The sequence below is a fragment of the Callorhinus ursinus genome, unplaced genomic scaffold (assembly GCF_003265705.2).
Source record: "Callorhinus ursinus isolate GAN/ISIS: 27379988/994484 unplaced genomic scaffold, GSC_fseal_2.0 scaffold10, whole genome shotgun sequence".
NCBI lineage: Eukaryota > Metazoa > Chordata > Mammalia > Carnivora > Otariidae > Callorhinus > Callorhinus ursinus.
In genome coordinates, this window is record NW_027397072.1 from 66,007,345 (window position 1) to 66,035,339 (window position 27,995).

Sequence of the window (27,995 nt, forward strand, 5' to 3'; positions counted from 1 at the left end):
AACGTGGGCAAAGGCGATCCTAAGAAGCCAAGAGGCAAAATGTCATCGTACGCATTCTTTGCACAAACTTGCCGACAGGAGCTCAAGAAGCACCCAGATGCTTCAGTCAACTTCTCAGTGTTTTCTAAGAGACACTCAGAAGGGTGGAAGAGAAAGGAAAATTCGAAGATGTGGCAAAGGCGGACAAGGCCAGTTGTGAAAAAGAAATGAAAACTTATGCCCCCCCAAAGGAGAAACAAAGAAGTTCAAGGATCCCAATGCACCCAATAGGACTTCTGTGGCCTTTATCTCGTTTTGTTCTGAGTGTTGCCCTAAAATCGAAGGAGAACGTCCTGGTCCATCCGCTGGTGACATTGCAAAGAAACTGGAAGGGATGTGGAGTAACGCTGCTGCGGCTAACGAGCAACCTCGTGAAAAGAAGGCTGCCAGGCTGCAGGGAAAATGTGAAAAAGACATCACTGCACACTGAGCCAATGGGACACCTGAGGCGGCAAAAAAGGGAGTCAGCAAGGCCAAAAAAAGCAAGAAAAAGGAGGAAGAGGAGCAAGACGAGGAGGATGGTAAGTTGGTGCTAGCGTAGTTTTTTTTTTCTTGTCTATAAAGCATTTAATCCCCCTGCACACAACTCGCTCCTTTTAAAGAAAAAAACTGAAATATAAAAAGAAAAGAGAAAAAAGAAAGAAAAAGAAAAACTGAATCATCAGTGGGCCTCAAATCTGCTAATGCGCCAAGAACAACTGCTGTATAAAATATTAAATATAATATTTATGTGACTGGTAAAATTGGCAATGAAGAGATAAGTGAGGATTATAACTATTACGGATAATTTTAGGCTGCCATGATTCAGGTTCTCAAGTCTTTTCTAGTTTAAAAATTCCTGGCACCATTTCTCTAGCAATTTTTTACTGCAGGGTTTCTTTGCTTTATGAAGCCAACAAATGACACTTGAGACAGAAAACAAAACAGATTTAAATCTTGTCATTTTGGTCTGCTTTCCTGCAGCCCTGACCAGTTGCTCCTTGGAAGACGCTTGTGCTTATGTTGTTCCTTGTGATGTCCTCCTGCTAGAAGAGGCCCTGTGAAATGAATGTAGCTCCTTGCAGCACTGTCTTCCCAGGTTGGCAGCAATCGCCTTGCCCCTTTTCAGAAGGCAGTCTAGCCCTAATTATCACCAAGAACTATAGTCGGTCTGGATATTGAAGTGACCTAGCCCCTTAGGGGAGCTTTCAGTCAAGATTTTGAAAGGCAAGAAAAAGGTTGGTAGAGGGAGCAAGTTGAAAGGCAGAACTAGTAAAAGTTCAAGCCATTTGCTAGAAAGGGAAGGGCTTCAATACAGTTGCTTCCTTTTTTTTTTTAAGATTTTATTTATTTATTTATTTACTTGATAGAGAGAGCGGGAGAGCACAAGCAGGGGGGAGGGGCAGAGGGAGAAGCAGGACTAGATCCCAGGACCCTGGGATCATGACTTAAGCCGAAGGCAGATGCTTAACTGATTGAGCCACCCAGGCCTGGCCCCTGTTTTGGTTTTTTGTTTGTTGTTTTTACTGTTCTTTCGATTCAAGTTTGCTCATCAAGTGTATTTTATGGCCTATCATTTAATAGTTCTGAGAAATGACTCGCAGATGGCAACAAGAAGATGGCAATATGAAATATTATTTGTGGTTAAGTTGGCTCCTCCTGTGTCCAAACATGTTTTGTTTCATGGTTAATATCATCAGACTTTTGTTTTTATTTTATTTTAAGATTTTATTTATTTATTTGACAGAGACACAGCGAGAGAGGGAACAGAAGCAGGGGGAGTGGGAGAGGGAGAAGCAGGCTTCCCACTGAGCAGGGAGCCCGATGTGGGGCTTGATCCCAGGACCCTGGGACCGTGACCTGAGCCGAAGGTAGACACCCAATGACTGAGCCACCCAGTTGCCCCATGATCAGACTTTTAGAAGGCCAGCAAAGGACATGAGATGAAGTGGGAATAAGACGCCTTCTGTATCCCTCCCCTTTCTCAACAATTTAATCCTAAAGCCATTAGAGGTGAGAGTAAGATAGGCATCCATAGATGTAGGGCAGGAATGGGGTGTGCCGGGGGGTCTGGTACTTCATATAAAATACACTTGATGAGCAAACTTGAATCGAAAGAACAGTAAAAACAACAAACAAAAAAACCAAAACAGGGGCCAGGCCTGGGTGGCTCAATCAGTTAAGCATCTGCCTTCGGCTTAGGTCATGATCCCAGGGTCCTGGGATCTAGTCCTGCTTCTCCCTCTGCCCCTCCCCCCTGCTTGTGCTCTCCCGCTCTCTCTATCAAGTAAATAAATAAATAAATAAAATCTTAAAAAAAAAAAGGAAGCAACTGTATTGAAGCCCTTCCCTTTCTAGCAAATGGCTTGAACTTTTACTAGTTCTGCCTTTCAACTTGCTCCCTCTGCATAAATGTAAATTTACAGACAAGTTGCAAAGACAGAGGAGAGAGTTCCCCAATGTCCTTCATTCTGTTTCCCCTAATTTTAACATTTTACTCCAATCAGGGTGTGGAGGATATCTACTTCAAGGGGTGGATTGGCCTGGGGAGTCCAAGCTGAAAAGAGGTGGGGAGAAAAAAGCTCAAGGAAGGGGATGGTGGCCAAGTTGAAGATTAGTTTCATACAAGGGAATTGCTCAAATAATTAAATACGTCAAGGTTGATGAAAGTCAAGTTTCTCACTGCCAGAGAAGGAAGGTACAAACCTGGAAAAGGAAAAGACTAGAGTGAACCTGTGGTCTTAGATCGGAATTGGTGATACTAGTAAGAACTCATGATTTTCAATGTATATGGATGAAATGTGTGCATGTGTGTGTATATATATATTCCCTAGTTTTGATATATTCCCTAGTTTTGTCCACAGAGAGCTTGAGAGCAGTGAAACTCTAATAACAATGAAGACACCTAACACCCAGAGCTTAGATAGTAAATACCATTTTCCAGTGAAAGGAAATAGAGCTTCCAGTTTTAGGCATTATTCTAGAGAAAGAACTCAACTGGCATGCAGAGGTATATACTCAAGAATATTCACTGTGAGGTGCCTGGCTGTCTCAGTCGGTAGAGCATGCAATCTTGACCTCGGGTTGTAAGTTCGAGTTCCACGTTGGGTGTAGAGATTACTTAAAAATAAAAATCTTAAAAAAAAGAATATTCAATGCAATATTGTTTATAAGTTAAATACTGGAAACAACCTATATACGTGGCTATGTAAGTATGGCACTTATAGACAATGGGATCCTTCACAGTTATTTAAAAAGAAGGATATGGATCTATGTTCATCAGCATGGAAGGTTTCCATTATATATTTTTGCAAAGATCAAAAACAGCATTTATAGTATGAATATTATTTATATACAATTGCATGTGTACATGTGTTTATACATAGAGATAAATGAATGATGTTCACCAAAATAATAAAATTGGTTACCTCTGGATAGGTGGGATTTAGGATTTGATTCACTTTCTATTTTAAAGAAGAAACTTTAAATTTTGGAATAAATTTAGATTATAGAAAAGTTACAAAGACAGTGGAGAATTCTCAAATGTCCTCCACCCCGTTTTTTCTAATGTTTACATGTTATATTAACTATGATACAATTATGAAAATTAAGAAGTTAACACTGGGGTATTACAATTAACTAGACTACAGACTTCATTCAGATTTCACTAGTTTTTCCACTAAGGTGCTTTTTCTGTTCCAGGATTGTATCCAAGATTCCATATTACATATAGTCCTCATGTCTCCTCTTCTGAACTGTGATAGTCTTTTCTTGTTTTTCATGACCTTGACAGATATTTTGTAAAGTGCTCTTCAATTTGGGTTTGTCTGATGTTTTCCCCATGATTACAGTAGAGTTGTGGGTTTTTGGAAGGATGCTACAGAGATAAAATGTCCTCATCACACATTTTAGGGGGCATGTGATACCAACATGACATCACTGATGATGTTTACCTGGGTCATTTGGTTAAGATGGTGTCTGCCAGTTACTGTTTTTCCCTTTCCATACTCTATTCTCTGGAAGCAAATCACTAAGTCAGCCCTCACTCAAGTGGAGATGAATTAAGCTTTACCTCCTAGTGGCAGTTATATACATGTATTATATAGAATTCTTCTGTAGGAAGAATTTGTCCCTTCTCCTCTATTTATTCATTCAGTCATTTCTTTATATCAGCATGAATGCATGTATACTTATTTGATACTTGGGGTTGTAACCCAACACGGTGTTATTTTGTTGCTCAACTGTTCCCAGCTTTGGCCACTAGGTGGTCTTATAGCTTGGCTCCTCTGTTTTTTAACTGCCCTCATCCTTTTGTTTGCTTTTTAGCCACTTTCTTTATATATTTGGAGGAGTGGAAATATTGCTTGAATTTTCCACTAGTATTATCTTCATGATTAGAAAAGTATCAGTTATTTTCACTTAAAATTCGGGGGTGGGGGAGATATGACCACTACTTTGATATTCTACCAACCAATTCCTGCTTGTTTCTCAAGGGCTTGGTAAAGCAAATAAAGCAAAGAACAATTTCTTGTAGAAATTGTACTTCAGTGGGTGTCTGTAAATGGTAAGTAAAATGATAGCAAATGGAATGAACTTTAATAGTTTTCAAGTGTTTGGGTGTTAGGTTTGTTAAAAAAAAACTTCCAGGACAGAGGTTTCCATTAATCATTCAGCAATGCCGATTGCACACCTGTGGCAGGCAGTGGGAAGACACAAAATCAAGGGGGAGGAGGGACACCTGGGTGGCTCAGTCCGTTAAGTGTCTGCCTTCCACTCAGGTCATGATCCCAGGGTCCTGGGATGGAGTCTAGCATCAAGCTCTTTGCTCAGCAGACAGCCTGCTTCTCCCTTTGCCTGCGGCTCCCCCTGCTTGTGCTCTCTCTCTGACAAATAAATAAAATCTTTTTTTTAAAAAGATTTATTTATTTGAGAGAGCGAGAGTGAGAGAGAGTACATGAGAGGGGAGGAGGGTCAGAGGGAGAAGCAGGCTCCCCGCTGAGCAGGGAGCCCGATGCGGGACTCGATTCCGGGACTCCAGGATCATTACCTGAGCCGAAGGCAGTCGCTTAACCAACTGAGCCACCCAGGCGCCCAATAAATAAAATCTTAAAATAATAATAAAAAAAAAATCAAGGGGAGGAGGCATGAGTTAGGAGGCCAGATTAAGGGAGGGAGGTAATGGTAAGTATGCTTTTGAGTAAGAAACTCTTCTGTACTGTATCATTACCCGAGTGTAGTGTTAGACCTGAAGGACAGAGTTAAAACAATACTTATACTCTTGAGAACTGGTGCAGGTTGTGGTCAAAGGGACAGGCCAAAAGACATCATGTCCGATCAATTAGTGGGAGTGCTCTGGGAGGAGGCTGTAATAGTCGCAACAGCAAACCCTTATTATGAACCAGATGTTCTTATAAACCTTACTGCTCTTCTATGAAGCAGCTGCTATCATTACCATCGTGCAGAACCGAGGCAGAGTTTACATAACGTGCCCAAGCCTACACAACGGGGAATGAACTGAGACTGGAACTCTGGCTAACGAATGAGGCGACGTTTGAAAGGGAAGGCGCCTCTCGCCCAGTACTAGCTGGTTCCATCACCACGTTCCCTTGCATTTTTCCCTCCTTCTTAGGTATGTGTCATTTCTCCCACATTTCAGCACCAAGGCCGCTCAAGCCCCAGGGTGGCAGTTAGGGACTTCCCAGAAAAGTGAAGGGACTTGCAGAAGCGACTGCCGACATGAGGCTGACCCTGGGAGGCGGCCACAGGCTGAAGTAGCGTCTATCCCCTCCTATCCTCTGGGGGCTCACTGGGGCACCTCCAACAACCCTACTCCTGGCCGGCGCAGCTATTTCAGATTCGGGCTTCCGAATTCCGGGAAGGACCCCTTCCGGCGGTACCGGAAGTCCGGCGGGGACCCTTTCGGGGACGGACAGCCGGACTGACCGAAGGCAGTCCCGGGTCCGCAAGGTGAGCTCAACTTTGCTTCAGAATCCGGACGCCCAGGCCTAATGTAGGAGCGAAGTGAGTGGGGTTCCTTTGCCGCGTCGTCCCAGGGAGCGTGTGTTGTTTGGCCTGAAGTGGCAGTGGCACCGGCTGTAAACACTGAGCGACCGGAAGCCTTTCTGCGGGGCGTTTAATCCCTGCATGACCCCGCCTCAGGCGTAGCGAAAGCGTTATTCGCCCCGAAGCGGCGGGCTGGCTTCCACTCCCCGCGCGACCCGGCTGCCCGGCTCGGGTTCGAGGCGAAGCCACACCAGGGCCGTCATTTTTCTACAATGACTTCTTTTTACCTTTCGGATAAATTCCAAGGCTGACACCTCCTACATTCGGCCGTTTCCACCAACGCAGCCACGTCTTTCCAGCATCTCTTTTCAGATTCCATGATAAGAATATCCTAGCTGCGAAAGAACACCTAATTGGGAGCAAGACAGCCTGTCTTCTAGGCCTGTCATTAATTGGTGGTATGACATTGGAGAAATCTTTTTGACCTCTCTGGATTCTTCATTTTCCTTTTCTGTGAAATGAGGAGCTTGGAATAGAAGTAGCGAGTAAGGTTCCTTTCAGTTTTCACAGCTGGATTATTGCCCCCAGTGTGTTTTTCTGATTCCTGCCTCAGTTATCTGTGCTTTGGTTAGTCTCCATGTAGTGCTTTTCTTTCCATTCCGTTAATTTATGCCCTTGTCAGGTCTGGTTTTAGACTCATTAAAATTTTTTCCCTAAAAGAATCCCTTCACTTCTTAAGCCAGGGACATGTACCTAAATAAGATTTTTTAAAATGTGCCATTCTTGAGGTGTTTCCTGTGCCTGAAAATCTTATATTGGAGCTCTTTAAAGACAGGAAGTTCTGAAGGAAGGGACTCTAGCTCATTAAACTTTGAATCAACATCCTCAAATGTAATGTCTCGAAGATGGTACTCAGGAAATACTTGTTGAGGAGAAAAAACGTACGTCTCACATTATTTTAGTTGCTCTTTAAAAAATGAAAAGCAAAGCTGTAGAAATGCAGTACTGAAAGCAGAAAGAAGACTCAAGGAGAAAAATAACTATACTCTTGAGTTCTGAACTACACCATTGAGTTCTGTTGCAGTTTTCTCTTAGGTAACTCTTCTTTCATTCCAAGAATAATATTCAGAAGGCATTATTCAATAGATATTTATTAGGTGCCTTCTTCCCTCTCTAAAGCATCTTTTTGGGGGGAGGGGGAGGTGGGAAGAGGGAAAAATATTGAGGCTTGAAAGACAATTCCAAGAAGAGATAGCATATGCAAAGGTTCAAAAATGAGATGACAAGCCATTGGAGATTACAGGGGGTCAGAAGAACAAAAGTTTGGAGATAGGAGAGAGGGAACTGTAAGAGTGTAAGACATGAAGTGAGAGGTTAGCAGAGGGCAGATAATGAGTCCTTATATATATAGCATATTTTTTTGAAACGGGATAGTGGCCAGCCACTGGAGGGTGTTTAGCAAAGAGCTGATGAGCTCAAATTTGCATTTTAGAGAAATCACTCTAGTTGTGATCTGGTTAGTTGATGTTTCAAGAATGAAAAAAAAAATCCCTTTGTAAGTTGTATTTCAGTTCTATTGTGGTAGGAACATTAACAATAATGATAGTTAACATCTAGAGAGTAGTTAGTATGGAATTCCATCTCCCTGATTAGGCTGTGAGTTCTTTCAGGGCAGGATTCTAGCTCTACTTATTGTTTTAACTCCAGCATAGTGTTTTTCATGGAGTAGATATCCACTTAATATTTGCTAACTTGATTTTCATATTAACCAAGATACTATTTTAAAACTTTCTCCAGGGGAAACATGAACCAGAAGATATTGAAATTGGAGAACTTGCTACGATTTCACACTGTCTTTAGGCAGCTGCACAGCCTAGGTCAAAGAAGAATGTTAGCACAATGGAATCATGTGTTTTCATCTGCTTACCCGGTGTGGACAGCTCAGCTCTGCATCCGGCCCTGGCAAACAGACCGGCTCATTGGGGCGGCTTTATCTCAATATAGGCTTCTAGTAACCAAGAAGGTAGGTATAGGTTTCTATCAGTTACTAATTATTTGGCCTGAGATGAAAGTGCCTATAGCCATGAGTAGAAATCCATTTTGGGTATTTTGTAATTTCCAGAATCTTTATTCCTTAATGCTGCACTCCAGGCAGTAAATCTTTGTGAAGAAGGGAAGTTCTAATTTGTTGTTCAGTAATGCTGATGAATTTGATTACTTGGAAATTAGCATATAATAGTGAATTAGGGGTGCAGGACTGTAAATTTTAGTCTGAGGTTTAACTACTTGTGGGAGTGTTGGTAGAAATAGGAGCCATTATTATGGTAAGATATTCCAGAATAAATCTACAGTCACTTAAAAGTTTTTTTTTTCCTTCTGTATGCGTCCTGAATTTTTAATAGGAAGAAAGATCACAGAAATCTCAGTTATTTTCAACAAAATCCAAAAAGGAGGTGGAGGTATGGATTGGAATGACTATTGAGGAACTGGCCAGAGCAATGAAAAAAGACGTAGGTGGGTCAGATAATTTTATGAGGAAAATATGGGAAATGGAATACCTGGCATTTTTATTTGCAATGAAACCAAGACATTCAAAGATGAAAATTAGACTGATGGTTTAAAAAGATGTTAAATCATTCCAGTATTTTTCACTCTAGGTCACAAACTCTTATTAGTTTCTTACCTCTTTGCCAAATATAGTTCTCTAAGATTTTGCTTTTAATACAAGTGGAAAATATTTTCTTAACTGCACTAACCCTTGTTTCTCAGAAAAAAATTTTTTTTTAAGATTTTATTTATTTATTTGACAGAGACACAGCAAGAGAGGGAACATAAGCAGGGGGAGTGGGAGAGGGAGAAGCAGGCTTCCCGCTGAGCAGGGAGCCCAATGTGGGACTCGATCCCAGGACCCTGGGATCGTGACCTGTGCCAAAGGCAGACGCTTAACGACTGAGCCACCCAGGCACCCGTTTCTCAGAAATTCCATAGGCTTTTAGAGTAAGTCCAAAGAATGTTTTTGGACTGAAGGACCGTATTTATATTTACTTACTTTCCCTTTGTTGTCTGTGATTTCTGATTTTCTTTTTCACTCGTAACAATATCTGTAGTGCCAGCAGAAAAATATTTTTAGTAGTAACTTTTAATAATACTATTTTTATTTATTATTATTATTATTTAAAGATTTTATTTATTTATTTGAGAAAGAGACTGAAAGAGAGCACAAGAGGGAATAGGGTCAGAGGGAGAAGCAGACTCCCCGCCAAGCAGGGAGCCTGATGCAGGACTCAATCCCAGGACTCCGGGATCATGACCTGAGCTGAAGGCAGTCATTTAACCAACTGAGCCACCCAGGCACCCACTATTTTTATTTATAAATGTATAGCATCATTGTCCTTTTTTTTTTTTTTTTTTTAAATTCCTTCATTGCATTCTTGGTGTATTTATTACCAATTTAGGATTATTGGAACAAAATTTGAGTTCTCATTATAAAGTGACATTACAATTCAGTAAATGGGGTGCCTGGGTGGCTCAGTCGGTTAAGCATCTGCCTTCGGCTCAGGTCAAGATCCCAGGGTTCTGGGATCGAGCCCTACATCAGGCTCCCTGCTCAGTGGGGAGTCTGCTTTTCCCTCTGCCTTTGCCCTCTCTCCCCCAGCTTGTGTGAGCACTCTCTCCCTCTCAGATAAATAAATAAAATCTTAAAAAAAAAATAAAATTCAGGGCGCCTGGGTGGCTCAGTTGGTTAAGCGACTGCCTTCGGCTCAGGTCATGATCCTGGAGTCCCAGGATTGAGTCCCACATCGGGCTCCCTGTTCAGCAGGGAGTCTGTCCCCTCTGACCCTCTTCCCTCTCGTGCTCTCTATCTCTCATTCTCTCTCTCAAATAAATAAATAAAATCTTTAAAAAAAATAAAATTCAGTAAATAAGAAATAGCCTATCATTGTAGCAAAATAAAGTGACAAGGCAGACTGTTGGGAAAAAAAGTAATAACTCATATTATTGAGCTGTTACTATGTACCAGTACTTTATATATATTAACTCATGTAATTCTCACAATGCACCACAGGTAGATGTAATTATTACCCCTATTTATAGGTTGAGAAACTGAGGCATGGAGAGGATAAATAATTGCCACAGTATGTGGTAGAGTGAGGATTTGAACTCAGGGAGTATGGCTACAGAGGCCATGCTCTTATTCACAGACCAGATTATCTCTCAAGAATTGTTATTTTATAAATTACAGCAGAGCTAGAATTTTAATGTGTTTCCTGCCTGAAAGTGTTACCACTCTTTGTACATATGCATCCTTAGAAAGAATAGAAAATTCACCTAGTCTTGCATTTTTATAACTTTGCAGGGGATTATGTAATCATTTTATTAAAAAAGCTTTAAGAGAACAAGTACATATGGCTGTATCATTGATAATTTTTCCAAAGAAAACTGTATTGATATAATTTTATAAATAATATTGATAATAGATGTGACTTTTAAGACTTTTATTATGGGCAGTTTTCATCCATATATGAAAGCAGAAAGAATGGAATAATAAGTATAATATATGCATAAGCCAGTGACAATTATTAATCTCTCAACCCATAATTATTTCTGTATTTATCACTTAAAGATGAGGATTCTTTCTTTTCTTTTATCTGTTTATTTATTTTAGAGAGAGAGCGAGAGAGCTGCACAAGTCAGGGGGAGGGGGCAGAGGGAGAGGGAAAGAGAATCCCAAGCAGACTCCCTGCTGAGCGGGGAGCCTGAGGCGGCTCTATCCCAGGACCCATGAGATCGTGACCTGAGCTGAAATCCCAAGGCAGCTGCTCAACCAACTGAGCCACGCAGGCTCCCTGAGGATTTTTTTTAAACATTGCCTCTCCCCCCATAACTGTAATAATCCTTTTGTATTGCCAAATAAATAGTATAATTAAAATATAAGTTTAATCCTATGGATTGGTGCTCTAGCCCCAAAATTGATACATAATTTAAATAAAAGTTATCTCTTTGAAGCTTATTTAATATTATATTTGCATGTCATTTGAATTAAAGATGGCGAATATTTTGGGGGCACATGGGTGGCTTAGTTGGTTATGCATCCGACCCTTGATCTCAACTCAGGTCTCAATTTCAGGGTCGTAAATTCAAGCCCTCTGTTAGACTCCATGCTGGGCATGGAGCCTACTTAAAAAAAAAAAAAAGATGGTAAATATTTTTAACTATTATATTAGCAATGTGAGTAGATTTTTTTCCTCCCCTGGGTCAATTAAAATAAGATGTAATATTTCTGGTTGAATTGCTTTGGGCACTTTTCTATTTGTAAACGTTTAAGTCTTGGATAAAGATAAAATAATATGTTAATACTAAATGCATTTAATATAGAGGGAAAGAGATTCTCTGTATAAGCTACTTTTTTTTTTTTAAAGATTTTATTTATTTGAGAGAAAGAATGAGAGAGAGAGCACATAAGAGGGGGGAGGGTCAGAGGGAGAAGCAGACTCCCGGCCGAGCAGGGAGCCCGATGCCAGACTCGAGCCCGGGACTCCAGGATCATGACCCAAGCTGAAGGCAGTTGTTTACCCAACTGGGCCACCCAGGCGCCCTGTATAAGCTACTTTCAAAAGTTTAGGATAACGAGGGAAAACTGTAGTTACTGCATTATTAGGGATTTTAGCATTAGTAGAAACAGAATTGTACTCATTATAATTTAAATGTTTAGAGTTTTATTGTTCTCTGAGTGCATATCCATATAGAAAATTTGCACTGTATCATTCTTTTAAAATGTGCTTTCTTGGGAAAGGTTGTGGTGGGGCTATACATAGGAAAGGGTTTAGGCTTTACAGGGTAGGATCAGTGATGTGTGGGCCTGGCTTGCACCAGCTTTTGGGCCAATTGCTAACTTCTGAGGAAGTATGTGAGCTGGTAAAAACAACCATTACAAAAATTAAATCATAAACAAAGGTAATAAATACTCATCAAACCCCTCACTCCTAATTATTTTTACTGTGTTTTGCTATTTTCTGTGTTCTTGAGGTTACTTATGCCATGTACCTAAATGGTGGGAGTAAATGGTGTGCTACTGCCCATCTCTTTCCATCTCTGTGTTCAGTGACTTCATGTTGGTAGCTGTAATCAACCATGGTGGGAGTATTCGCACTATGGAAATTGAGAAATGCTATAACAATCAGGGATTTTTTTTTTTTTGGAGAGTCTTGTGAGTAAACATTTACCTGCACACTAGTGAATAGGATATTCTTTTCATATAGTATTCTGCTTATTTGGGGATCCCTTTGTTTCACATCTGTTTCTCGAAATACATATTTAAAGAGTGAAAGTTTAGAAACATAAATCTACTTTATTTCATTATCATCACAGATACATTCATTTATCATCTACAGGGAAATATGACTGAAATGAAAACAAAGTACATTAAATAAAATGCAAAAAAGAATACCAAGTAAATATTTTTCCTATATTTCAAGACTTTTTGGACACCCTAAATAGGTACATAAATAAATTATATGTATGTTTATTCTGAAACACCGTGTATGTGTATGTGTGCGTGTATACACACAATTGGTACTTGTTATTTGGGGATTTTGTATTGCCGAATTCTCTAAAATATTTATAGCCCCCAAATCAATATTCAGAATACTTTTGCAGTCATTCCTGGACATGCCTGGAGCAGTGAAAAATTTGAGTTGCCCAATCACACATTCCCAGCTGAGGTTCAACAAGGCAACATTTAGCCTTTTTGCTTTAGCTCTTATGACAAAATGACAGTCGTCATTTTGTGGCTTATTTAAGTGTCATGTTTTCACATTTTTGTTCTTTTTGTTGATTTTGCTGATTAGCCTAAGCATAGTGCTGAATGAAGTAATGTTTAGTGTTACTAACTTGCAAGAAGGCCGTAATGTGCTTTACAGAGAAAATACATGTGTTAGATAAACTTTGTTCATGTACTGGGTTTAGTGCTTTTGGCTGTAAGTTCAACGTTACCGAATTGACAATATATATTAAATAAGATGTCTTGAAACGGAAACACGTAATATGTATTGATTGGCTAATGAAGATGTGATCAGGAACTCTAGGAACCTAACCTTGTATTTCCCCTTAGAGTGATGTTTTAGTAGTTATTAATTCAGTATTTGTGGTGGGATTATAGAACATACCCACCACGAATAATGAGAATCGATTATCTATGTGTACACATTTGTATATGCATGACATATGTAACTACAAGTTCTCAAAGAACTAGGCTGTGATAAACTGCTCAGTGTAAATGTATACAACATGTAATGTTTTATTGGTAGCTCAGATGATTCTTATGGTACCTAAATATTCAAATATTTATAAATGAAGTAATGTCGTTAATATAAATGAATCATATTTTAAAGATTATTTTCTTTCAGCTTGTTTGTGATTTGTTAACATTAGAGGAACAGCTTATAAAGTTATTCTCTTCATTGAATGTACTGTTCATATATCGATATTTATTAGTAGAGGTTACTTCTGTGAACATTTAATTCATGATCCTAAAAGGTCTTATCTGTTCCACCCAGATCATGTATATGGAGCTTTAATGAACACTGCTGTTGACATAGATTCACTAGAAGCACACTCACATTTAGATGAAGTCTGGATCAAAGAAGTGGTAAAGAAGGCGGGGATGAAGTTAAAATGGAGCAAATTAAAACAGGACAAAGTCAGAGAAAATAAAGATGCTGTAAGAAGGTAAAACTTAACCATGTATATTGGAGGAAACCACATAGTTTCATTCACACTTTATAATGGAAAAATATACCTTAAAATTTTTTTGCCGTTAAAATGACGTGGGAGTGTAGATTAAACTTTTCTTCAAAATGTTTAAAACATCAGTAAGTATATTCAGGTTATAGAACTCTGAAGGTTATTTTTCTTAGTTTGCCGAGTATGTATATTGATCCTGAACTTAAAAATCTTACTCTGTCTGCTTATTGTTACGAAGATGCCAACTGTACGTGGGCAGTCATTATATACTTTGCCATAGGTCATTGTACTTACGAAAGAGGAAGATAGTTACATCTAATCAAAGCTGAATGTTGGGTTTTATTGTAATGGTAGTTCACAGAGATGACTGCAAACCAATTCACTGGCTATAAAGATATTTAAGAAATGAAACTCCTTTGCTGTTAATTGTAGGCCTCAGGCAGATCCAGCTTTATTAACCCCAAGGTTCCCAGTTGTTACTATAATGGGCCATGTTGATCATGGGAAAACGACGTTACTTGACAAACTGCGAAAAACTCAAGTGGCAGCAATGGAAACTGGAGGCATCACTCAGCACATTGGTGCCTTTCTTGGTATGGACACATATTACCTTACAGTGTGCCTGGGAACCCTACATACTATTTTCTTAAACCAAGTGTCATAGTATGAGGTAGACAAATTCAAAGTAAAAGGGAAGCCTAAAGCTTAAAGCCATTGGTCTGATGAAATATAGAGCAGGTGGTTAACAAAGCTTATTTTGTACATTCTTTAAGAAGAAAATTCTATTACCTTTTTATTCTGGCTCATTCTTAGTTTGGTTTAATGAACCTACAATTCTTCAATGCTAGGTTGTGATAATGTTCCTAATAATAAATAACAGCTACCATTTACTGAGCACCTAGTATGTGCTCAGCACTGTGGTGAGCACCTTATTTATATGCTTTATATTTTTTATCTTCACAACAACATCATGAGGTGGGTATTAATATTCCTACTTACAGATAAAGAAGCTGAGGCTTGTGTAAATTAAATTACTTGTTCAGGGTACACAGCTAGTAAGTGGCAAAGCCAGGATTTACACTCAAGGCTGGGTTTGGGCTTAAATCCTGAGCTCCTAACCATATACTAAATTGCCTTTGTTGTTGAAGGCAGTTGTGCAACTGATGTTTGCTAATGAAGGGGAGACTGCCTATATAACTCTTGGTCTGTTCTCTCTTCAGAATGGATACCAGTTGGTATATTTATGAAAAGTATATTCTAGAAGTAGAGTTTTAGTTTGAAATTATTACATGAAAAGAAAACCCTAAGGGTTTCACTGCTTTGTTATATTTCAGTGTGAAATGATGATCTGTATTGTTCCTCATTAAGATTAAGGGAAAGAATAAGTCATTTTAAAGAATTGTTGATTCTGCTTGATAATTTCACATATATTCCTTTGTATTAAGAAAGTACATATTTGAGTCCTTAGTGTTCTTGGATTTCTGTTTCCACAGTCTCTCTGCCTTCTGGGGAAAAGATAACCTTTCTTGATACTCCAGGCCATGCTGCTTTCTCAGCAATGAGAGCCAGAGGTGCTCAGGTCACTGACATTGTTGTATTGGTTGTAGCTGCAGATGACGGAGTGATGAAACAAACTGTAGAATCTATTCAGCATGCCAAAGATGCTCAAGGTACCATGTGGCTGACTTACGTGTATCAGGAAAGAAGTTGCTTTTTTTGAAAAAAAACAAAAAAACAAAAAAACAGGTTCTACTACTTAAAGTCGCTATTCTGGGGCCCTTTACACATAGCTCATTTAATCTTCCTGGCAATCCCAGGATTATTATACCTATTTACAGATAAGGCTCAAAGACAGTTGAATTGTTTTCCCACAGACATAAGTACTAAGCAGAGTGTAGTAGGATTCAGCTGGGGATGTGGGATCACAAATATAGTCGTTCCAATACTGTTTACTTACTTGGCATGGTGTGAGAATTTAATGGTTTCCAATGAATTTTTAAAAAAACCTTTTTAGGGGCACCTGAGTAGCTCAGTCGTTAAGCTTCTGCCTTCGGCTCGGGTCATGATCCCAAGCTCCTGGGATTGAGCACCGCATCGGGCTCCCTGCTTGGCCAGAAGTCCTCCCTCTTTCACTCCCTCTGTTTGTGTTCCTGCTCTCGCTATCTCTCTGTCAAATAAATAAAATCTTTAAAATAAATAAAAAATAAACTTTTTATCATGAAAATTTTAAACAGTTACAAAAGTAAGACTAGAATAATGAACTTCCATGTATTCACCAACTCAGTACATTAGGAGTTGCAAAGTATTGATACTCTAATTCTATTATTCCTTGTTCATTTATTATCTGGAATTCTCTAAAGAGGAACTTTTCCGGGCACCTGAGTGGCTGTTGGTTAAGTGTCTGCCTTTGACTCAGGTCATGATTCTGAGTCCGGGGATCAAGCCCCGAGTCTGGCTCCCTGCTCAGTGGGGAGTCTGCTTCTCCCTCTCCCTCTGTTCCTCTCCCTGCTCATGCTTGCTCTCTCTCGCAAATAAATAAAATCTTAAAAAAAAAAATAAAGAGAAACTTTTCCTTTATATGCTTTAAATAAGTTCTTATTTGATCAAAGGTGTAAAATTGAAACTTTTAGAAAATCACTTAGCTATCTTCTCCCTTGCTTCTTCCACACACATACTTTGTATATTCATTCTTATTCCGATATGATCCTACACCCATTGAGAAAATACTGCTGTCTTGAGAAAGTGTACCTGATGGAGAGTACATCATATTCCCCTAGGTTTGTTGGCAAGAAAAAAAAAAAGGTTGACAGTCACTATCTAGGCCATTTCTTTTCTTACAACATGAAAACTGAGAACCAGAGAATGGCAGGAACTGCCTCCAATTACAGTTAATTTGTATCATGTCCACATTTGGAATCTGGTCTTCTTTCCATTGTTAATCTTTTTCCTTTTAATTCCTCAAAACTGCCTTACTGGAATGGGCTATGTTCATCATGATTCTAGGGAATATAACAAAAAGAAGAGAGTGATAAATTTGCCAGGGATTTGCATTACAAAGCAGGTAGTTGAGATAGGATAAATTTCTTAATCATGCTTTCTTTCTATACCTGTTCTCACGTCCCTGTTAAGTTCCAGCTCATCCATATGGAATGTACTTTTTCATAATAGTAGGTTGTGGATTGCATAACTTTTGTGTCTATTGTGAATTTCTCGTTTGATACCTGAGAAAATTGCAAAGTTGATAAAACCCAACCAGAGAATTATCTCATAGCATTTTATGTGATTTCTCTAATGGGAGGGTATGTTTAATATTGACAGGTAGATTATAAGATTATTTGGTTCATTCATTAAGCAAACATTTATTGTGAATCTACTATGTGTCAGTCACTGAGTATGTATGAGTAGAGAGTTACTGTAAATCCTAAAAGAAAGTTTACAATAATGCTACTTAGTTTCACCCCAGGATGAGATGTTGGGTTTTGACAATGACTTAATAGCTCCTGGAAAGAAGACACAGATGATCTAGTGGTTTAGAATTGGATTAGAATCTTCTCTTGATTTCCCCCCCCCCCGGAGATTATCTTCAATGTAGTTGCTGATCTTACATTCAGGTTTAAAGGTAGGCCTTTCTCTACCCAAAATGCTGTTTTTTGTTTGTTTGGTTTTTATCATCTTAGGTATCTGTTCTTAATTCAGAATCTGCTTATAATGATAGTTTTGACATCTCATAGCCAGAATCCTTTATGTGCAGAAAGCAGTGTAGAGGGGGGCTAAAGCAGGTTTTTTTCAGGTCTGTCTTTTAGTTTAGTACATCTACTGGGTAAAGAGAAAGCCAGAAAAGGTTGGTGTCTTTCACTACCTGGTATCGAAGATTTCCTCATCTGCACTCTTTTTAACTCTTTCAGTTCCTGTCGTCCTTGCCATAAACAAATGTGACAAAGCTGAGGCTGATCCTGAAAAAGTGAAAAAAGAACTGCTAGCTTATGATGTGGTCTGTGAGGATTATGGAGGCGACGTCCAAGCAGTGCACATCTCTGCACTCACGGTAAATGCAGACACCTCAGAGATGATGTGTTCAGATGGGCCTACTGTCCCTAACGCACGTAGTGCACAGAAACAACATCTTGACACATAGTGTTTCTGTTGTTTAAAAGTCTTCTGTAGTATTAGGCAAAGCTGGTATCATTATCTTGGTTTGGCAGATTAGAAAGCAGGCTCAGAAAGGTTATAACGTCACCCGTCTAGGATTCCACAGCTGGACAGTGGGGGATGAAGTACAGACGTAGTGCTTTTCTTATTATGGGATACTTAGAATGAGAACAAATGGTAAACGATGTGAGGATAGGGTAACAGTAAGCTGCTAAAGACTGTTTTAAGCAGAAATGAAATCCAATTTGTAATAAAAAGTACTTGTTTTTATAGTGAAAAAATGCAGAATAGGTCTTAGGGCATTTAAGGGAGATTTAAACAAAAACTTCACTAATACAAAGATAAAACATTTAGGTTCAATTTGTTACTGATTGATTCAATGTTTCTATGAATTAAATTGCTATAAGTTTTATGTTATTTATAATGAATTCCATTTTCTTTTAAATGACCAGTTATTATTTTCTGATTGAAAAACACCAAGGAAGCTAAATACCTGCTTTGTGACAGCGTTTTCCAATTCTCTTAGCCTATACAGGTTGCTGCTAAGTAACAGTTTCCTTTTTTGTCCATTCTTACCATATTCCATGGTTTATACATAATATATAAAACTTTTTTTTTTCCCTCATCATTCACTGAAGGGATGGTACTATATTTGGCCACCTTCCTCTAGTTAGGTCTCATTTTATCTTTAGTTTTCCTAAATTTGTTACCTCTAAGATGCTTAGCAATCATTCCTCCACTAATAGTAAAGCCTTGCCTCTTTTTTTCTGAAACTCATAAAAGGCCACCTTGCTTTATCTTTCCACTATACCCCAATTGCTCTTGTACTCTGAAAGCCACATGGCAAGATTAAAACATTTGAAGACATGGTCACCTTTTCTGCCCAGGTAACAGAGATGAGTAGATAAATGTAAAGCTGCTTAGGCAGACTTGGAGGCGTGGCAGAGACGATTCCTGGGAAGTGGAGGGAATTGGGAGGGAGTGGCAGGAAGTAAGATGAGGCCTTTTTTTCCAAGTAGAAATAGAGGACGCTTCATGCAAAGAAACACCCCAGCTCTGCTTTTCAGGGCAGCATTTTGTAAATTGGAATAAATAACTAGTAACAAGTGGATAGGTGAGCAAGTTATTTCATCGGCTTTGTTTACACTTGTCCCCGTTGTCTTATACTCTGACAACTGAGCAATCTCTTCGCTGGCACAGAGAATGGAAAAATCCCTTGCCCATCAGTTCCAGCTCCATCACCACTTAATTAGCTGTGTGATCTTGGAGCCCTAGAAAGCATAGCAAACATAGATCATTAAACATGAAACAAATCATCTAATCTAGCTTCCTCATTTTACAATTGAGGAAAGAAGATCCAGGGAGAAGTGATTCTTCAAGGGTGCACAGCTTGGTGATTACAGAGCATGTCTTAAAGCCTGGGTCTGGTCCATACTTTTTCTCCTTATTTATTTAATAAGTAAGTAATGTTTGATTTATTTATTTTATAGCACTCTTAAGTTGATCAAATGAAATAATAGATGTGAAAGCTTGCTCAGTTGGATAAACTTCAAATGCAGATTAGCATTTTAAGAAAGTGAGAGGAAGAAGACACAATTGTAGAGACAGATGGGGGAGAGAGAATGAATGAAGCATGTGTTTATGAAAGGGTAGTAAGGAGCACCACTAGTGGCCATCCTTTTAATAAAATAGCCATTCTTCCTTGAAAGATCTGTCCCTCGATCAGGTCTTCTTGCTTTTCCTTCCTTTGTTCTTTCCTCCCTCCCTCCTTCCTTTCCTTGTTTCCTTTCTAATTGGATGATTGATTCATGCTTTTAATGCTTAAAGAGAAAAGTATAATATAACTGTAAAGGATTATTTTGCTTTCTGACCCTGGTTTATAAATTTACAGATAATATTTTATTATTGTATATTAACACCTTTTTTTTATTAAAGGGTGATAATCTGATGGCTTTGGCAGAGGCAACGATTGCTTTGGCAGAAATGTTAGAATTGAAAGCAGACCCCACTGGTCCAGTAGAAGGAACAGTAATAGAATCTTTCACAGACAAAGGAAGAGGGTAGGACTGTTAAAATGCTTGCTTTTTAATAATTTTGTTTCATTGTTTTTAATGACTTGATTATATAACAGTGTATTATTTTTATTGTATATTATTGTTAGACATGAACAGTATTTTCAAAGCATTTGTTTTGAAAACATTTTATTGCACTAGCACACAGAACAAAAAATGCATTTATCAGTAGACCATAGCAACTCTCTGTATATATCTACTAGTCACATTTAGATGATGTAAGTAGTTCAGTTTGAATTTTTTTTTCCCCACTGACTTAAGTGAATTGGTAAATAAAGCCTCATGGACCAAAAAATTGGAATGAAATAGCAGTTGTTACATTTTAGGGTTCCTAAATTCTTTATGTCCTTCCCCATTAATATAATATATGGGAAGGTCTTTGGATTGCTCTTCTCTTCTTTAATTTTTCTTCCTATCAGCAAGAAGTTTCACTGCTTAACAAATTAGTTACAGAAAGAGGATTAGGATTCTGTCAGAATACTCAGCTATCTGCACCCTCAACTACATAAGCTTATAGAAATGGTTTTTGTTTTTCCATTAAAAAAAATTGTGATAAAAGCATAACATTATATTTACCATCTTAACCATTTTTAAGTGTATAGTTCAGTAGTATTAAGTATATTCACATTGTTGTACAACAGATCTCTAGAACTTTTTAATTCTGTAAAACTGAAATCGTATATACACGAAACACTAATTTATCCCTCCTTCCTTCCCCAACCCTTAGAACTATCTTTCAATTCTCTGTTTCTCTGATTTTGACTACTTTAAATACTTCATATGAATAGAATCATAAGGTGTTTGTCCTTTTTGACTGGCTTCTTTCACTTAGCATAATGTCCTTGAGGTAGGTTCACTCATGTTGGAGCATATGACAGGGCTTTCCTTCTTTTTAAGCTGGCATAATTTTCTATTGTGTGTGTGTGTGTGCGTGTGTGTGTGTGTATGTATATGTGTGTGTGTGTGTGTGTGTGTGTGTGTGTATACTGCATTTTCTTTATTCTTCAGTTGATGGACATTTGGTTTGCTTCCACCTTTTGGCAATTAAGTAGAAATGTTTTTATAGTGTGTAAACCTGCTTGAGAAGTGGGATTAACCCTGTGTGTTCATAGTCTATATAGTTAAGTTTCATAAAGATATCTTTGCTCTACTTAAGAAAGTGTTCTTACATCCTGATTATGGCATTAAGAATATATACATTTGTTTTCCTTTTAGTCCTGTTACTACAGCTATAATTCAAAGAGGAACTTTGAGGAAAGGCTCAATTCTGGTTGCTGGAAAGAGTTGGGCAAAAGTACGCTTAATGTTTGATGAGAATGGAAAAACAATCCATGAGGCCTGTCCCAGCATGCCAGTGGGAATTGTAGGCTGGAGAGACCTCCCTTCTGCAGGAGATGAAATTCTTGAAGTAGAATCTGAGGTACATCAAGTTTAATTCCTATATATTAGATATGATACAGTGATTTTAATATTAATCTATAATGTTATACCAAATAAGTATATTTGTGTTAACAAATAATTGTAGATTGTAAGGGCTTGTGAGGGGGCCAGTAGTGCCATTTTAGAATTTGGCTATAGAATTTTAAAAATTTGAGCTAATATTTTTAAATTAAATCATCTGTTATACACAAAGCCCCCCAGATTAAAGTTTTATAAGTTTCTTGAAATTTATAAAATTAGTGGTTTCATGTATGAATTAAGCTAAGCTAAGTTGAGGAAAAACACAAAGCTTTTAGCCTATAAGTTACTGGTTTCTATTTAGTTAAATAATGCCTGTTTTTTCCCTGTAAAGCCAAGGGCACGCGCAGTTGTTGACTGGAGGAAGTATGAGCGAGAACAGGAGAAAAATAAAGAGGATCTGAAAATAATAGAAGAAAAGCGAAAGGAACACCAAGAAGCACATCAGAAAGCCCGTGAGAAGTATGGCAATATGCACTGGAAGGAGAGATCATTTCTAAAGTACCAAGAAAAAAAAGAACAAAAACACTTAAAGTCAAAAGAGAAAGAAGAAGGGGATTCACACATACTTCCTATAATTATTAAAGGTGACTTTGGAAAGATTGTACTTTACAACTCATATCTGGAATATATGTAATATATGTGTTTCTTCATTCTCACAATTAATTTGGGCCATTAAATTTAAGCTAAAATTATTTTGGCATTTAGGGAGAGGTTTTTTTTTTTTTTAAGATTATTTATTTGAGAGAGAAACAGAAAGCAGGGGAGAGGCAGAGAGAAACTAAAGCAGGTTCTGCGCTGAGCTCAGAGCCCAACATATGCCTGGATCCCATGACCCGAGCTAAAACCAAGAGTCTGATGCTTAACCAACTGTGTCACACCCAGGTGCCCCAGGGGGAGATTTTTTTTTTTTTTAATTGAGGTATAATTGACATATAACATTATGTTAGTATCAGGTGTACAACATAATGATTTGACATTAGTAAATATTGCAAAATGACCACCACAGTTTGTCTAGCTAACATCCGTCATCATACATAGTTACAAAATTTTTTTTCTTGTGATAAGAACTTTTAAGATCTACTCTCTTAGCAACTTTCCAATATGTAATACAGTATTATTAATATAGTCGCTATACTGTACGTTATATCCCATGACTTACTTATTTTGTAACTGGAAGTTTGTACCCTTGTCCTCCTTCACCCTTTTTGCCCATCCCTTACTGGGGGAGATTTTAATAAACATTTTTTTTGCTGATTTTGTTGTAAATGTACTGTACATTTGGTTCATTATACTTTATTTAAAGTTAAATAGACATTTATAATGCTAAACCTAAATAAAAGTGGATTTAGTGGTAAATGGCATTTCTGTTATGGCTTTAAATAGATTTTTGTCGTTTTTGTGTCTGTTAATGCCTCTTAACACCGGTAATTTTAAACTTCTGCATTTAGGTGATGTTGATGGTTCCGTCGAGGCTATTGTGAACATTATGGATACCTATGACGCTTCACATGAGTGTAAACTTGAATTAGTACATTTTGGTGTGGGTGATGTCAGTGAAAATGATGTTAACCTTGCTGAAACATTTTGTGGTAAGGATTCTCTTTCCTATTTGTTTAACTGTGTTCCCTAGAAGACACTGTGAACCATTTGCTTCTGTCTTTTGTTGGTTGGCTAGTCAGTCTGCCATTTACCCTTATGAGCATACCCCTCCTGCTGTAGTCAAGCCCCAGCCATGGAGCTGAATGGGATGTGCAGTATTGCAGCCATAGCTCCACTCATTGTCCCTGTACTGCAACGTTGGGAAACTTTTGAGCCCCAGTAGTGTTTCTTATTTTTTTGTTTTGTTTTGTTTTGTTTTGTGTTTTTTTGAAGATTAGTGTCCTCTACCCCCTCCCAGTTCCCCACCCAATCGAAGGTTGGTTATCTTTTATTTAGACTTTTGAATGCTCCTAATACTGTAATCAGCCTCTTCAGTACTTCATCTTTTACTTTTGTCTACCTATTTCTTGTTTATTGGTAATTTTACAAATTATGTCTCTTAGATTAAAAGCTGTTTTTAGCTTTAGTGTGTGCGCTTCCAAAGCGAGCACTATTTTTAGTTTTAAATGCCTAGAAGGCAGGGGGGCTGTTTATTAGTTGAACTTATGATATACAAAAAGGTGACTCATGACTGTCACTTCAAGTCTAACACCTAGCAAAGCACCAACATTTTATTGAGTGATTAATGAATCACTTAGGAAGGAGCTACTTCATGACTGGACTTGATTAGAATTAGATGTTACCTCTACTCCTGAAAAGGTATTTTTAGTAATGCTGATTAATTCGAAGTATTTTCTAGGCATTGGTTGGCCTACATTATACTCTGAAATGTTGATAGTGTGTTGAATGAATTCTTAATGATAAGACTTTCAACATGGTTGTGTTTTTCTCTTAAATTGTTTGCATTACTTTTTTTCACTTAAGGGAAGAGTGTTTTGCTTTTTTTTTAAGATTTTATTTATTTATGTGTCAGAGAGAGAGTGCACAAGCAGGGGGAGTGGCAGGCAGAGGGAGAAGGCAGCTCCCCGCTGAGCAAGGAGCCTGATGTGGGACTTGATCCCAGGACCCTGGGATCATGACCTGAGCCAAAGGCAGCACTTAACTGAGCCACGCAGGAGTCCCAACAGTGTTTTGCTTTTTTATTCCCTCCAAAGTATTTGCAGTTAAATACATTCTCCCCCCCACCTTTTTTTCTGAAGATTTATTTATTTAGGGGCACTGGGTGGCTCAGTCATTAAGCATCTGCCTTTGGCTTGTGCCGTGATCCTGGGGTCCTGGGATTGAGCCCTACATTAGGCTCCCTGCTCAGTGGGGAAGCCTGCTTCTCCCTCTCCCTCTCCCTCTGCTTGTGTTCCCTCTCTCTCTGTCTCTCTCTCTCAATTAAATATAAATAAATAAAATCTTTAACAAAAAAAAGATGTATTTATTTGAGAGAGAAAAAGAGAGTATGTGAGCAGGGGGGATGGCAGAGGGAGAAGGAGAGAGGCAGAATCCCTGCTGAGGGCGGAGCTCCATCCCACCACCCTGAGATAATGACCAGAGCCAAAATTAAGAGTCAGAGAGTCAACCTACTGAGCCACCCAGGCGCCCCTAAATGTATTATTCTTTGGTAAAATGGTCAGCTCCATGGAACTTCTTTCATTTCTAAAATAATTCTTGAACTTTACCAATTAAGTAACTATTATTGAGCATCTTTTGGCCAACTGAATACTTACGAGTAAACCGCAAAAAGTTGTAGACAATAAGATTATAATTTAGTAATACAGTTATTAAAATAATATAATATTTTAGCCCTAATCAATTTTTGTTTTCTTATTTCTCTAGTATAAAAATAAAAGTTTTGTTTAGCATACTGCCTTGCACACTGTGGGCACTTTTGTCTCTTAAATGGATTTAAAAATCAAAAAGAGGGACGCCTGGGTGGCTCAGTCAGTTAAGCATCTGCCTTTGGCTCAGGTCATGATCCCAGGGTCCTGGGATTGAGTCCCGCATCGGGCTCCCTGCTCAGCGGGGAGCCTGCTTCTCCCTCTGCCTGCTCTGCCTGCCCCTTCCCGTTTGTGCACGCACACTCTCTCTCTGACAAATAAATAAAATCTTTAAAAAATAAAAAAATAAATAAAAATCATAAAGAAATTTTCCTTATTAAACAAGCCACAATAGAACTTAAAAAATCCTTTCACTAATTTGAAAACTAAGTTTTATGAGAAAAAATGATAGAATTTCTCATCTCCCCTACTTGCTTTTAATTTACATAGAAGGAAATAAATTTAGATTTGAGTTTCTGCTTGAAAGGAAAGTGTTTAATGCAACATTTGTGCTACTTTATTGATTGTCTTTCTGCTTGCCAGGTGTTATATATGGCTTCAATGTGAATGCAGGCAATGTTATCCAGAAGTCTGCTGCAAAAAAGGGAGTAAAAATTAAACTTCACAAAATCATTTACCATCTGATTGAGGATTTGCAGGAGGAATTGAGCAGCAGATTGCCCTGCACTGTGCAAGAGTACCCAATAGGTGAGTGTTCACTGAATGTTAAACATTCATATCTTAGGTGCTTAAGTAACACTTTGAAAGCAAAGTTTAGGGGAAAATGTAAATCACTGTTGAAATACCTTCACTGTTCCAATATGTAGCTTTTGTTCTAGAAAAAAATTACTATAGATCTATTCAGTGTAACTTCATATATGTATTATAAACACCTGCTGTCTGCAACATGTTGTGCTTCTGCCCTGAGGATACAAAGGTCCTGAAGTTTAGACATCAACAACTAATTGTAGTACAAATTAGACTGGGATGGGAGGGGATAAAGATTATATAACAGTGTTGTGGAGGAAGCCATTGATTTTTGTCCTGGAAACTGGCAGGGAAATCCACCATGAGAAGAAAGTTTACATTTAAGTATCACATATTTAAAAATTTTCTTTCTAGCATATCCCTTGGCCAGATGGAAACCTAAATTTATCCAAGACTGATTAAACCATTTTATCTGTTCTTATGGTCCAGAGATTTTAGATTTTTTCTGACCTGCTAAATGTGACCATACAGAGATTTGTATGTTCTTATGCTAAGTGCGATTTGGAAAACTTTTGAGTCATATGAAGGTTTTTAGGAGCCAAGTAACACTAACCTCAGTAAATTGGTATATTATAGTGTGTGATAGCATGTCATTATAATTTAATTTGCCGTGAAAAAAATTAAGCTGAGTCAGAATTAGTGCTCTTAAGTGGATATAAATTACCAATGGGGAGATTAAAAAGTCAGGTAACAACAGATCTCTTCGAGAAAATATATTGAGGGACAGCTGAAAACTAGGTTTTTATGGAGCAGACAGAAAACTATTATCTTCTAGTGCATTTTATTTAGCTAAAAAAGTGAATTCCACTTTTCCCTTGTCATTCTTTTGGCAAACATGTATTTTTGTGGTTTTCTTTTCCATGAAAACCCAGGGATTTCATGTTTATTTTTTTTAAAGATTTTTATTTATTTGAGATAGAGTGTGCATGAGAGAGCGAGCAGGAGCAGGGGGAGGGGCAGAGGGAGAAGCAGGCTCCCTGATTACTAGGGATGGAGTGGGGTGATGCCGGGCTCGGTCCCAGGACCCTGGGATCATGACCTGAGCTGAAGGCAGACACTTAACCAACTGAGCCACCCAGGCGCCCCTCATGTTTATGTTTCTAATAGTGGTCAGGAAAATAAAGTTGGCAGAGTCAAAGAAAACCTGGACTTCTTTCTCTGCATGAGTTGTTTTTGTCACTTTTAATTCTTGCCATGCAGAATATGTGAAATTATGTATTTCTCAGAATCTTTTGTTCTCTGTGCACTTAATGTTCTTTTCTTTCTTAAGGTGAGGCTTCTATACTAGCTACCTTCTCTGTAACAGAAGGGAAGAAAAAAGTTCCTGTGGCTGGCTGCAGAGTCCAAAAGGGACAGTTAGAAAAACAAAAAAAATTTAAATTAATCCGTAATGGAGATGTTATTTGGAAGGGTAAGCAACATCACAATGTTTCTAATAGACCTCAAATCCAGTCACCAAAACCTGATTCTGTATAACTGTCTGAAATCTTTCATTCCCCTATCCTGGTTCAGGCCATTCCTTCTTGGGAACTCAAACCTGGTCTCATTGATTGGCTCCCTCCCTTACAAATTCTAAATTCTGATAATCTATAATAACCTATAGCAATAATCCCAATAAATCAGTAATCTAATTTTCTAAGCTTCTACAAATTGGCCCCAAACTACCTTTCCAGCTGTGTTCTGTACTTTTCTGCAGCATTGTATTTGCTTACCTCCTTTTGACCTTTTACCTGCAGTCTTTTACTAGGTTTATCTCATTAAATCCCAAGTATAATGCCAATCCTCTGCAGTTAGTCTGCCTTTGAAATGGGAGATATAGTTATCTTTCGCTATAAGCCAAATCTTGTTTACAGCAAACCATTTTCCTTTGGTTTCCCTAGTATTTAGTTCTATCATTTAACATGATAGGACTGTAAAACTTAAGAATTTCAGTGTTTAAAACTTCCTTTCTACCAGACTATATAGCACTTAGTAATATTATTTGTTCAATATATGTACCTTTTTTTTTGTATTTTCTTAAGGTTCATTAACCTCATTGAAACACCATAAAGATGACGTTTCAGTCATCAAAACTGGAATGGATTGTGGCCTCAGTTTAAGTGAAGAAAAGATAGAATTTAAAGTGGGAGATGAAATTGTTTGTTATGAAGAAAAAGAAGTTCCAGCCAAGACTTCTTGGGATCCAGGATTTTAAAATTATATTAAAAATGTAAACAATTAATGGGGTGCCTGATAAGAGCATGCAACTCTTGATCTCAAGAGTTCAAACCACACGCTGGGCAGAGATTTAAAAAATAAATTAAAAACTATAAACAAAGTCTTGCTTTATTACAGAGCAACTAGTTTTGCTTTATTGAAGGTAAGAATTCACCACATCTGGTCAAAAAAGACCCTAGTAGTTATTCCAAGTGTTAACATGGATAACTTGTCAAAATGC

General features: G+C 38.1%; 1 protein-coding gene and 1 pseudogene across 7 annotated transcripts; both read left to right on the plus strand.

Annotated features, from left to right (window-relative positions):
• LOC141373640 (high mobility group protein B1 pseudogene) lies at positions 1-5,960 on the plus strand (annotated as a pseudogene).
• MTIF2 (mitochondrial translational initiation factor 2) lies at positions 5,920-27,875 on the plus strand. 7 transcript variants are annotated; one of them, XM_025868819.2, is made up of 14 exons: positions 5,920-5,985; positions 7,819-8,044; positions 8,424-8,535; positions 13,578-13,749; positions 14,197-14,357; positions 15,258-15,434; positions 17,670-17,809; positions 19,849-19,973; positions 21,201-21,405; positions 21,778-22,030; positions 22,895-23,035; positions 25,334-25,498; positions 26,829-26,969; positions 27,580-27,875. In XM_025868819.2, the coding sequence occupies exons 2-14, from the start codon at positions 7,826-7,828 to the stop codon at positions 27,750-27,752; spliced, it is 2,184 nt and encodes a 727-aa protein (XP_025724604.1). In that variant the 5' UTR covers positions 5,920-5,985; positions 7,819-7,825; the 3' UTR covers positions 27,753-27,875. The 7 variants fall into 7 exon arrangements, with proteins under 7 accessions (XP_025724604.1, XP_025724603.1, XP_025724605.1 ...); XM_025868818.2 differs by having other exon boundaries at positions 5,939-6,039; XM_025868820.2 differs by lacking the exon at positions 5,920-5,985 and adding an exon at positions 6,071-6,479.
• The last annotated feature ends 120 nt before the right edge of the window (positions 27,876-27,995 follow it).

What these genes read in the sequence shown, in the direction of transcription:
- MTIF2 (XM_025868819.2), top strand. Translation starts at nt 7,826, where the DNA reads ATGAACCAGAAGATATTGAAATTGGAGAACTTGCTACGATTTCACACT. An exon ending in GGCTTCTAGTAACCAAGAAG is followed by an intron (nt 8,045 to 8,423) that starts GTAGGTATAGGT and finishes AATTTTTAATAG; the next exon opens with GAAGAAAGATCACAGAAATC. An exon ending in AGCAATGAAAAAAGACGTAG is followed by an intron (nt 8,536 to 13,577) that starts GTGGGTCAGATA and finishes TGTTCCACCCAG; the next exon opens with ATCATGTATATGGAGCTTTA.